The 12,602-nt window shown below is 39.8% G+C and overlaps 3 protein-coding genes across 18 annotated transcripts in view; 1 reads left to right on the top strand and 2 right to left on the bottom strand.

Annotated features, from left to right (window-relative positions):
* The window catches only part of LOC6043659 (glycine receptor subunit alpha-2), an 89,538-nt gene extending 88,570 nt beyond the window's left edge, over positions 1 to 968 (bottom strand). For 6 of the 15 annotated variants that reach the window (XM_038256170.1, XM_038256172.1, XM_038256174.1 and 3 more), the window contains exon 1: positions 641 to 968. The gene's annotated coding sequence lies outside the window, so the exon portion shown is untranslated. Of the gene's footprint in view, positions 1 to 432; positions 548 to 570; positions 588 to 640 lie in introns of those variants that run through there. The other 9 variants (XM_038256175.1, XM_038256180.1, XM_038256183.1 and 6 more) reach the window with 5 other exon arrangements.
* Positions 969 to 9,602: 8,634 nt separating this feature from the next.
* LOC119767246 (translation initiation factor IF-2-like) lies at positions 9,603 to 11,099 on the bottom strand. Of its 2 annotated transcripts, none has more exons than XM_038255402.1 (2): positions 11,040 to 11,099; positions 9,603 to 10,980 (listed from the first exon to the last, which is right to left on the bottom strand). In XM_038255402.1, the coding sequence occupies exons 1-2, from the start codon at positions 11,047 to 11,049 to the stop codon at positions 9,713 to 9,715; spliced, it is 1,278 nt and encodes a 425-aa protein (XP_038111330.1). In that variant the 5' UTR covers positions 11,050 to 11,099; the 3' UTR covers positions 9,603 to 9,712. The 2 variants fall into 2 exon arrangements, with proteins under 2 accessions (XP_038111330.1, XP_038111331.1); XM_038255403.1 differs by having other exon boundaries at positions 9,603 to 10,974; positions 11,040 to 11,068.
* Positions 11,100 to 11,333: 234 nt separating this feature from the next.
* The window catches only part of LOC6043662 (elongation of very long chain fatty acids protein 4), a 50,907-nt gene continuing 49,638 nt past the window's right edge, over positions 11,334 to 12,602 (top strand). The window contains exon 1 of the mRNA XM_038257328.1: positions 11,334 to 11,544. The gene's annotated coding sequence lies outside the window, so the exon portion shown is untranslated. The remainder of the gene's footprint in view (positions 11,545 to 12,602) is intronic.

The following is a 12,602-nucleotide window of genomic DNA, read 5'->3' as shown; positions in this document are numbered from 1 at the left end:
CTTGATTGGTTGAGTTATGCCCTAGAACCGTTTAATTGAAGGTACCGTTCCAACTTTGTTGAAGCCTTGGGCGTTGGAATGTTAAGAAGCACACTCAAATCCTATTGCGCACTCGATTTCCACGCCACGACACTAACTAAAAACATCCCTATAGCTTAATTCATGCACCATCCGCCATCAAGTCGAATTGTCACCAGCGATGTCACTCTCTGTGCTCTGGCTCACAATTAATCCATCTAATCAACCCGCGAGGCAGGATCGTGCTCGGGAGAGGAGCGCCATCCTAATCGTGACCCGTCAATCTAAATGCGTTCGTTTTCATATTTATTTGGTTTTAATTAGCCACCACAGAGCATTTATCACCAGCAGCGGATCTTCTTCACTTATTGCACTTAAAGCTGTTTTTATTTTCCGTTGATGAGTTTTCCTTACTTCATTCGATTCTTCCGTTTGCCACCCAAAACTTTGACACCTTGTTTTGGCCAATCTTAATTTTCCCGCCACCACCAACAAAAACACAGACTTGTTATCGGTCGGCGACGTCTCGCATGCCATCACATATTAACAAACCCCTTTTTTTGGTCGATTTGGGGCAGGGAAAAACACACACGAAACTCATCCTCCCGAAAAATAAAATCACCTTTCAAACACGTGTGTTAAGGCACCACTTCAAATAAACCCTCCCACTAGTAACGGCAACTGTCAGCACACCTTACAGTTGGGAAAGTTTTATTTTTTTTCTCCAGAAAAGCCACTCCGAATTTTGCGCGCACCACTGAACTGACGGACGGACAACCGCGGACTGAACGCGACCGGGGAAAAGCTTTCACGAGACTTTTCCACACTCGCAACGACGAACCGATCAGCGGAGGAAAATCCAACAAAACGAAGCGAAGAAAGGAGGAGAGCTTTTTTTCTCGGGGTGCTGCCCGCGCGGGAAAACCCAGAAACGCACGCGGCCAACTCCGGACTGGGACTGAGCGCAAATAAACGGGCCAAAGCATAAATTTCGCCCTGCTAGTGGCGACCGACGATGGCGTATACAGTTGCATGATGATCTATAATGGTTGATGTATTTGTGTGTTGGTAGCAGTGAGTGAGTGTGAAAGTTTTCCCGCTGATTGTAAACAACAATCAGCCAACCGCCCCTTTCCGTTTATGAGGGGGTGGCGCGAAAGCACGTGCTCGGGAGGAGCGTTTCCAGAAGGTTTGAAATTTTGAACAATTTTTCAAATTGTTAAAAAAAAAATGTTGAATTAAAATTATTTCAGGCTATTAAATTTAATTCCTTTTTAACCATAAAGTGGTGTCAAAAGTTGAATTTTATTAACACATAACCTGAATTGCCAACATAAAAAATTGCAAAAAATCAATTAAGAGCGAGTCCAGGAGCAAAGCATACCCATCTCGCATCGACCTCACCATTCTGTCTGAAATTTTCAGGGGTTGTTTGTACATATAAAACTAGCATCTGGCCAAAATATGAGCACTCTAGGTCAACGGGAAGTGGGGCAAATCGGGACACAAAGTTTGGTGGTTCAAAAACGTCAAGAATCTTAAAAAGGCTATAACTTAAGCAAAATTCAATTTAATTCCAAAATTCAAAATGCATCTGAAAAGGCTTAAAAAATGCAACAAAATGCAGGCAAAAGCATTCCAATTGGTGAAATCTAGAGGGAGTTATTGGCATTTTAGTGAAAAAATAGCATAATTTTCAAACTCAAATAAAAAAATGTACCATCCAGATATCAACTCGCTTCGACCTGCAGCTTGTAGGGGACATCTGGGACTACCACTTGAGACTGAGAACGCTTTGGGTAAGGCAGTTTAACATATTAAATAAACACTTTTACCTTTAGTGAATTTTGGGTTGTAAATTTATGCTCGGAGGACCCCTATGATCCCATTTTCTGGTAATTATTTTATCATATTCGTGTTCCTGAGACAATTTCACATAAGAAACATGCATAAAAATTGTTATTTTCATCAATTTTAACCATTTAAAAAATGAAAATAAAAAAATCTTCGATTCACATTTATTGAAAATGAAGTTCGTTTCCAAGGATACTAGATGACACCAGAAAAAAGGCAGATTCTGATTTTTTTTTTACTTTTTTTTTTTAAAGGGTTAAAATGGATGAAAATAAACATTTTTGTGCATGTTTCTATCGTGAAATTATCTCAGGAACACGAATATGATAAAATAATTACCAGAAAATGGGATCTTAGGGGTCCTCCTAGCAAAAATTTACAACCCAAAAATTCACTAAAAGTAAAAGTGTTTATTTAATACGTTAAACTGCCTTACCCAAAGCGTTCTCAATCTCATATGGTAGTCCCAGATGTCCCCTACAAGCTGCAGGTCGAAGCGAGTTGATATCTGGATGGAACATTTTTTATTTGAGTTTGAAAATTATGCTATTTTTCACTAAAATGCCAATAACTCCCTTTAGATTTAACCAATTGGGATGTTTTTCTACATTTTTTGCATGCAGATGCATTTTGAATTTTAAAATTGATTGAATTTTGCTTAAGTTATAGCCTATTTAAGATTTTTGAAGTTTTTGAACCACCAAACTTTGTGTCCCGATTTGCCCCACTTCCCGTTGACCTAGAGTGCTCATATTTTGGCCAGATGCTAGTTTTATATGTACAAACAACCCCTGACAATTTCAGACAGATTGGTGAGGTCCAAACGACGTCCCATACAAAGGGGTATGCCTTGTTCGTGGACTCGCTCTTAAGTCAAACAGATATATGTTTTCCACCAATCCTTCACCCATCTGTGGTCACAAAATTCAAAATTTGTTTTCATAAATGAAAATACATATATAATACAATTCGAGTTATACAATCTATTCCGAATAGATCACAGGCGATTTTACAAGATTTTTCTACGAAAATTTCAATCACATTCAATCAGACCACACGTTTAGCGCCATATTTATGCATTTCTATTTGGCAGCGTTGAATGCTTTTTATGGAACTTATGGTTTTAAGTATGACTTTGCATGCCTAATGGCACTTTTCAGCTACAAAAGCTTTGGTTTCAAAGAAGCATGCAATAAAACCGTTTGGCATGACGTTCGGGGTTTGAAGACTCTCTTACAACTTTCATTAAACCTTATTGAAAGCCATTTGGCTTTTATTGGCACCAGGTTTTATGTCCGAGGCATAAGACCTTCTTAAAACCTTTAAGGTTCTGAAAGGCATCATTCCCGATCGGCCATTTTGCGGCCATCTATGTTTTAGAAAAACATTCAAATCTTGATTCAGAATTTATCTACCAAAAAACGGATTTCTTTGTGTTTTTTTTAGAAGCACATGTAGTGATTTTTTTTTTCATTTCGATTTACTTTTGCTGGACCCTGAATTCAGAAACATCATTGACAGTCATTGCCCCAAGAGTTACAGACTCCATCTACGACCATAGATCAGCCCATCGTTATTGGTTGCTGGGAATGCCAACATAAAACTTATAAGCAATCAAGATGCTACCATAAAACCTTAATCAAACTAGATGGTGGCTTGTTGGTTTAAAAATGTTACTTGCGATGTGTTGTCTTGAGCCCTGGAAGATGTTGACAGTTACCATACAAAATGAGCTTACTAGTTTTTTGTGAACTTAATGGGCCTAAGATGACGGCATTCGATATTATTTAGCCAGCCATTTGATAATGGCGAATAGTTTAAATTAAGAGTTGTTTTGGGGTGTTCAGCTCAAATATGACCCCAAAATATTCCTGAGTTTGTCTTTGACCACATTTCAATTGGATATATGGGCTTACAGTTATAAGCTAATTACATTGCTCATAAATGAAAACATAATATTTTTTCAGTGTAGTATAGTAACCTAGATAGTAAATTAGCTTATATCTGTAAGCCCATGCATCCAATTGAAATGTGGTCAAAGACAAACTTATGGGGAATTGGACAAGCTTTCCGGTAAAAATATTTTCGAGGCTGAAAAATCAAGTCTGTCATATAGAAATTGCCAAAAACCACCGAAAAACCTTTTTTTGCAATTCCGTCGTGAAACTACATACTTTTCCTGTCATTCTGGAACGACGAAATAGCCTACTTTTCTGTACCAAAAATAACAGAATCGAATAGCAACACTTTTCAAAATAAGTGCTGAAAAGTTCTACTTTTCAGCACTGAAATGGGTGCTGAAAAGTTGAACTTTTCAGCACTTGTTTCGAAAAGTAACACTTTTCAACATTTTTTGATTCAAACGATTTATTGACAAAATACATGAAAATTTGACATAAAATTTCACTCAATGGGTGTTTTTGGAATTGCAAAAATGTTGTATGGAACTCGTTGCAAAACTTGATTTTTTCAGCACTCTTCGTATTTATCCAACTCGGCGAACCTCGTTGGATAAATGTACGACTCGTGCTGAAAAAATCCTCTTTTTGCAACTTGTTGCATAAACTACTATTTTAACATTTTTATTTTTAAAACCGCTGTAACTTTACAAGGATTGGACTTAGGACAATGGTCAATATGGAGACTTTTATGTAAAATTGTCTGGAAAATCGGCTCTCGTGTTCGGTTTTTGAAAATTTTGACGTTTAGAGCACTTTTCAAAAAACCGTTTCAGTAAATGATTTTTGAGTTTTTTTAGGTGAGTTGTTCGTCCAACCACCCCCTTTTGGCCCTTCATACGGCAGTAATTTGAAGATGCTCCCTTTAAGTCTGAACCACTGTAATTCTAGGCAACCGCTACATAGGTCATCCTTGTGGCCCTGTTGGTTATCAAATCAAATCAAATCAAATCAAGTTGTTCCATCCTGCATTTTTCGTGAGTCTTTTTGTAACATCTTAGGCTATCTTCACAAAAATTTTGAACGAAAAAAAATCGTGGGCTCACCTTCAAATTTGACTTTTAAACTTAAAAATCAAAAAATCTCATAAAAGTGGTGTGTTTTTTTTTCTTTCAGTGTATTTTTTTCGGAAAGCCCGTCAAATTTCCTAAAAGTTTGTCTTTGACCACTTTTTGATACGATACAACGGCTTCGAGATACAGCAATATTGAAATTACGAAATACAAAAATATTTAAAACACTTACGGCCTTCTCAAATGTCATTATCGAGTGTAACTGGCTCCATATACACAAAAATGGCTTATATATGCCTAGGATAACATGTCTACAAAGTTTCATTGAAATCGGAGAGGGTCGAGAAAAATGTACCTAAACATTTTTGTTTTGGGTTGGAATTGCTCTAACTAAGTTTACAAGCTTTTTAGCAAAATACTTATAAATTTTGGTAAAGTTGTTAGAAAGTCGGAATTTTGCCTGGAATTTGTTAAAACAAGTTTTGTTTATAAAATTATCGATTTATATTCCATTTTAAACTGAATTCGAAGCACGAATCACAAGTTTTCACATTTCACATGAAATTTGTTCAACTGAAATTGCCTATAAATTTAGATTTTTTTTAATTGTGTTTCAAAACCACATATTACTTATTATTTACAAACTTATTTAACCTTCTCTTAGTAGAAAATTGTCCCAAGAATCCGAAAATGCTTTCCGTTTTCCGATTCAAAATCATGTTCATTGAGAAAATCATGACACTTTGAGAAGTTTAAAGTAATGATTTTCATCAACATTTTAATAACTATAGTTAACTAACTTTTTAAACTTTTCAAAATATTATGAAAAGTTCTTTTTGAGGTACTTTGAACACTTCTCTACCACGGTCAGTATGATTCTAAAAAATTCCGTACGTGTTTTGATTGCACTCTTTATTTTGCGGAAAAATCAAAACCACCCCGGCTATCAAAGTCACCCCATTTTTCGGTACACAGAAATTGCCGGGATATTCAAACTATTTTATGATAGAAACGTTATTATAATTTTGTGTTTTTGCCTGAACAAGAGATCTTTATGAATAGTTAGTGCAGAAAAATGAACTTCGGATTCGTTATCAGGAACCAACATTACCTCTTAGAACAAAGTTTGACGCAAATCGAAGAAAGGTCGGGGCAACTTTTCCCGATATCGTGTGTATTGGTAGAGGATGTCCCATATATAAACTGTATTCCTTGAACTAAATTTATAGTTTTTTTTTTTTTCATTTCATTTTATTAATTTCGTTGTTTAAGCATTATTTTGTTCCAGGTATTCTAAAATCTGAAGTAAACGATAAAAAAAAAAGTTTACCAAATAAAAATAGTAGAAAAAATGTTGATATCACTGACTAAACGTACTCCCAATTGGAAGGCGGTTTTTCGTAGAAACACATCATTAAATATCTCTACACCACCCACTAGTATCTGGTCACGAGAGTGGTAGCCAAGTAAAATCCCCAATACATACTAAAGAACAACCACTATAATACAGTAGCACAGTCGGTAGTGGTTTGGGAAGAAAGGCATAAACTGACTAATAGTAAGGCGTCTGACGTCTGCCCAGAACGCTTCATAATTCTACCCATTTACATAAAGCCGATGCGACTGAGTTGGTGCATGTTTGACTGTGTCGGAGATTGTGGGTGGTAAATTGGAACAGGGGAAGCCAAAATTGCTTTGGTGCACATCTTTAACCTCATGCAAAATATTCATTTTTTAAGGATTATTTGAATTGAAATATTTGGGAACTGTTTTCGGAATCTAAAAAACAAATAAGTTAAGAGCGAGTTTTTCACCAATTTGCTCCGATTTGGATGAAAATTTCAGCGTTTGTTTGTCTATACATGAGATGACCTCATGCCAAATATATATATTTGAATAAAATTATCGAAATCAATCGTTTCAAAAAATTGTAGAAGTGTTGATGTTCCACTTTTTAAAAGGAATAAGGGAAACTCTCCACGATATCACGCACAGTACACTCATCGTTAGAACACAAACTGAAAGTCAAACAAATTAAGCTCAATGCTCCACATCGAACCTTTGATTTTTCCTGTTTTCCACGGGCAATTTTCCACGACCTACACAAACAACAGGGGCACAAGTTTGTGCAGTTCCGCGGCGGCCCGAAGGTTTACGATGTGTCACAAGCGGGAAACCTAAACAAGGACTCGGAACAACGAGTACGAGGAAGCTTTCCAAGGAAAGTTTTGCGGCATGCAACTTGAGTCGCAACCTCTGGCCAACTCTCTCTCTCTCTCTTCCCAGCGGCAAGTCGTCAGTCACGCCGAAACATGCCGAGGTCCTCCGCTGATTCCTCGCATTTTGAGCATGTGATAACAGTGATGGCAGTTTTATTATTTTTTAATTTGTAAAAAATGAGAAAAAAAAACTTGTCTTAAATTCAACACCATTTTTGACAAATTTCAAGAATATTTGAAAAATAAGATTTAATTAGAAAAAAATATCAGATTCACTTCTAATCTCTGAACTCCAGGTTCGCTGCCAAAGTGTCCGCGGGGTTCTCGGTCCTCCGTCCAATAGGGCACAAGGATGCACGCGATGTTATGTGCGTCTGGTGTGGGCTCCGCAGCCAAGCCCCGTGGTCACGTTCCCCCGGGAGCGAAAGGTGGAATAACCTTTTTTTCCTCTAGCTTTCGAAGCTACCCTCGCCACGGTAGTCATTATTAAATTAATGTTGAAAGTAGGACTCTCGGCGGCCTAGGAAAAATTGGCTGACTTAACTGTTTTCAAACTGTCTGAAGCGTGTCTACCCGAGAATAACGGTGTGTGTGTGTGTTTTGCAATTGGTTCCGAGGATAATTTGTGCAAGTTGAACCCATTAATTTGGTGAAAACTGATAGGGACGGAGCAGGTTTAAAAATAGAACATGCAGAAGGGACTTTAACTTGTACTTTTTTAAATTGCTTGAGTGATAGTCACATATAGAATGGCTAATTAGTTCATGAACAGAACGATTGACATAGCAGCAAAATGAGGGAGCCATATGTGTAAAGAGAAATTAGTTATTGATTCTCATATGTTGATCATGTTTTACATTTTTGATTGCAAAACAAGAGTTTAAATGTTTGTACTTTAATGTTACAAAATCTAGCTTTCTAACATTTTTATCACTTTTATTTAAAATCATATCGATATCTCAAGGCAGTGTTCTTAGTTACTGAAATTACTTTCTAAAATCCTTTTACCTTCTAGCTTATCTTTACTTTAATCTTATTTTTTAATTTCAAAAATATGTCCAGAAACACAGAACAGAGTTGCCAAAAATACTGGAATTGGGTTGTAGAGGGTTAATATGATTTCTGCAATAAAGGTCAAACACACAAACTATTTTTTTAGTATTTTTTAATCCTTGGTTGATATGTTAAAGTTAAGGTAGGCCTTACTTACTTTACTTTTACTGCTCGTACAACCTCCGGGTCATGAGCTGTCTCCAGATGCGCTGCCACTGAACTCGGTCTTGGGCTGCTACTCTCCAATTCCGACTCGGAGCTCCCACACTTCTCAGATCTTCCTCCACTTGGTCTAACCACCTCGCACGTTGCGCCCCCCTCCGCCGCGTTCCAACCGGCTCCGAATTAAACACCAACTTCACCGGATTGATAGTCTGGTTCGGTTGGTGCGCATCCAGCGCGTCCGGCATTCTTGCGACGTGTCCGGCCCACCGGATTCGGCCAGCCTTGGCGACCTTCCGAATACTTGGCTTGCCGTAGAGTTGCGCCAGCTCGTGGTTCATTCTTCTCCTCCATACAGTGTTCTCACGCACGCCGCCAAAGATCGTCCTAAGCACTCGCCGTTCGAAAACTTCAAGCGCTTGCAGGTCCTCCTCGAGCATCGTCCACGTCTCGTGCCCGTAGAGGACGACGGGTCTTATCAGCGTTTCGTACATGGTGCACTTTGTACGCCGGGAAAGATGACCAGACCGTAGGGTCTTGTGGAGTCCATAGTAGGCACGACTACCGGTGATGATGCGCCTCCGAATTTCTCTGCTGCAGTTGTTGTCCGACGTCACCAACGATCCGAGGTACACAAACTCCTCCACAACCTCGAACTCGTCGCCGTCGATCGTCACGCTCGGTCCTATGCGAGTCCTAAGGGACTCGGTTCCTCCTGCCAGCAGATAGGGGAAATATACCTATTTTAAACCTATTTAGCGATGACTCTTGATTCCTTTTAGAATTACTCTGCAGTTTTCAATTAAATCATGAAAATTCTATGTTCATTTGGAAGGGCAACTCTTCCTGAACATGTTAATATAAAATAATATGAAGTTCAGTTATTTCATCTATTTTTAAATCATTTTTAAATCACTCCATCAAATTTGTATATTCAGCCTAAATTACCTATTATAATCACTCCCAGATACCTATTCTAATCAACGCCTTGAAAGCACCACTACAAACAAAATCAGCATCAAAACCATAATTTCAATTTGCAAAGGGCCTATGAAGGCTGAGACAGTTTTAAAATTTGCTTTCAAAATGACCGTTATCTTCGAAATAATAAACGCATTTTTTTTATCAGGCAACGTAATTGTAACAGGATTGCAATCTGGGGTAAATAGGGACAGAAATCACTAGTTTTGAACAATTTATTGCGATTAAATACATATTAAAAAAAGAGCATGAAGGAATAAACGGAGCCTTTAAAAAAATGCTGTTTTTCAAAACCAAATCTTATACTTTTCTATTGTAATAAAGGAGAAAACAAAACAGTCATTTAAATTGTTTATTTTTATACTGTTATTAAATTGCAAATTTACGATTTATTATAGCTGCAAATTCGATGTTTGTTATCCAAATCATGGAGTATGAATTATGATGTCAGTTGTTATCTCAGTTTAACATATATTTCCGTTGGAGCTTCTGCGGCCTTTCTCTTAGCCGTTTCCTTTTCTCGTTTCTCTTCTATTTTCCGTTCCTTCAACCTTTGCTGAAGTTCTCCCCAACTCGCTTTTTCATCGCGTTTCCTTTTTCTCCCCGCTTCCTTCTCTGCTTGTTTGGCCAATGTTGCGTCATCCATACCGATCATGAGCGTCGAACGATACGACGATGTTGTATCAAGCGGGTAAGCTGGTTTGGCGATGCCCGGAGTGACCGAGTTGCGAGTACTGTTGACGCTGATGTCGGCCATGTTGACGCCCTCCAAGAACGTGGGAGATTCTACTCCGCCCGCAGCGTGATAAGACGACGTTGTGTCAAGAGGGCGAGCTGGTGTGGCGATGCCCGGAGTGATCAAGGTGAACATCGTGTCGGACAAGTCGACGCCACCCGAGAACGTGGCAGATCCTGCTCCAGCCGTCGAGCGATAAGACAGCTCGGCTGGCACTTCTCTGGCCTTCCTCTTAGCCGCTTCCTTTGCTCGTTTTTCGTCAGCTTTACGTTGTTTCATACCTTCCTGAAGTAGCTTCTTGCTCGCATTCTCTTCACGTTTCCTTTTCCTCTCCGCTTCACGTGCTTCCTTCTCAGCCTGCTTTGCTAATCTTGCCTCCTCCCTTTTTTTGGCTTTTTCTTGTTGTTCTTGCTTCTTCTGCACCTTCAGTTCATCAGCCTGGCGTAGTTCGGCCAGCCTTTCATCAGCTGTAAGGATCGGTTGCGTCTTTATCTTGTAATTAATGTGGTTTGATTTTCGTTTAGGAGTTGGCGGAGTGTGTAAAAAGTGACTAATACTCATACGGCGTTTGTTAGTGATGTCCTGAAGAGGGGGCATTGACTCAAAACAAAAATCGTCCATTCTGATCTCTTCCTCCTCCCAACGTTGATTAGTCGATTGCTCGAAACTTGTAGCGGCCGCGTTGGTGTCATCCGAGAACGATCCTCCTACTCCACCCGTCGAGCGATTCGACGCTGTGCCAAGAGGGCGAGCTGGTGTGGCGATGCCCGGAGTGGGCGTGGTGAAGATCGTGTCGGAATAGCCGACGCCACTCGAGAACGTGGCAGATCCTGCTCCAGCCGTCGAGCGATACGCTGGTGCTGTTGTGGCGATGCCCGGAGTGGTTGAGGTGTAGATCACAAATAAACATCGCCGGCGAGCTGGAATGTCCAGGTTCTGGCTGGGTCGGCCAGGAATCGACAAATCCATCGGTTCTTCGTCTGTTTCTGAAATAAATACATTTGTTCAATTCAGTCTTTATCAAAAAATCCCTTTTTTAGCTTACCCGAAATCATTTTGCTGTTTACACTTGAAGAAAATTTTGATTTTGACACATCACAACTGTCAATCAATAATGCAAAGGGCCTAAATATTTTTTCAAAGCATTTCTTAACATCGGTTGCCAGTTTTGAGGCAAATGTTAATAAAATGGACGAAAAAGATTATGCAAGCATGGACCAAGATGAGAAATAATATGTTTCAGTTTGGCAACACTGTAGTTGCGCTTGTATTGGTGTCAATTAAGAAGATTGCTCAAAAGTGTTGAAAATATGTTGGGAGCTAGTGCTTCGGCATTTTTTTAAAGTGTATTTCTTCAATTAAAACAACATTTCGCGTAAAAAAAATTGAGAAGCTCGATGTGAAATAAACGTATGTTTAAATTGCAGCAATGAACATAATTAAAAAGTGTAAAATAGTGAGGTAAAAAGTAAAACAAAAGTGGTCTGATTCAAAGGACTATGCTTAATCGGTCAGAAGATTTATCAGGCCGGCTTAAATGACGGTGTCAGGTAAGGAAAAACACGAGCCAAATACATTTTTCCTGTTTTTGTAAAAATATAGTGTTTTTCGGATTAAATCTTTCACTAGGATGCATGCTCACTTCTTGCTCATAGTTTGGCTGGTTTGTGGCTCTTTAAAATGAGTTTATTTGTTAATTATTTAGGTTAGAAAATGCGATAGGCTGAAGATAGGTCATTGATTAAAATAGGCATAATTCCCTATTTCGTCTTCGCCACATTCACCTTCAATCCAAAATATCCGCTTCCCGCTTCAATTCGGTGTACCGCCTGGCCACATCCTCGAACGTTCTGCCGACAATGTCCATGTCGTCGGCGTAGCAGATGAACTGGTTGGACCGGTTGATGATCGTGCCCCGCATGTTGAAGCCCGCCCGCCTCATAACACCTTCAAGCCCAATGTTGAAACAGAGGCCGGAGATACCGTCGCCTTGTCGCAGTCCCTTGCGCGATTCGATCGGGTCGGACATCGCTCCCGAAATCTTCACGCTGCACCGTGCCCCGTCCATTGTCGATTTCACCAGTCTGATCAGCTTCCCGGGAAAGCCGTTCTCGTACATGATCTTCCATAGCTCTTCGCGATCGACCGAGTCGTACGCGGCTTTGAAATCGATGAACAGGTGGTGCGTCGGGATCTGGTACTCGCGACATTTTTGGAGGATTTGGCGCAGCAAAAAGATTTGGTCCGTCGTCGATTTCCCCTCCACGAAACCGGCTTGGTACGTCCCAACGAAATCCTTTGCTCGCTCCGACAGACGACAGAAGATGATCTGAGACAGCACTTTGTAGGCCGCGTTGAGAATAGTGATGGCTCGATAGTTCTCACATTCCAACTTGTCCCCTTCTTGTAGATCGGGCATATTACTCCCTCTTTCCACTCCTCCGGTAGCTGTTCTGTGTCCCAGACCTTGACTATCAGCCGGTGTAGACAGGCCACCAGCTTGTCCGGGCCCATCTTGATGAGTTCAGCACCGATACCATCCTTACCCGCTGCTTTGTTGTTCTTCAGCTTCTTGATGGCATCCTTAACCTCCTCATCGTGGGTGCTG

The sequence above is a fragment of the Culex quinquefasciatus genome, chromosome 2 (assembly GCF_015732765.1).
Source record: "Culex quinquefasciatus strain JHB chromosome 2, VPISU_Cqui_1.0_pri_paternal, whole genome shotgun sequence".
Lineage (NCBI taxonomy): Eukaryota > Metazoa > Arthropoda > Insecta > Diptera > Culicidae > Culex > Culex quinquefasciatus.
The sequence above is the reverse complement of the archived record's forward strand: the minus strand, read 5'-3'. Positions and strand labels throughout refer to the sequence as shown.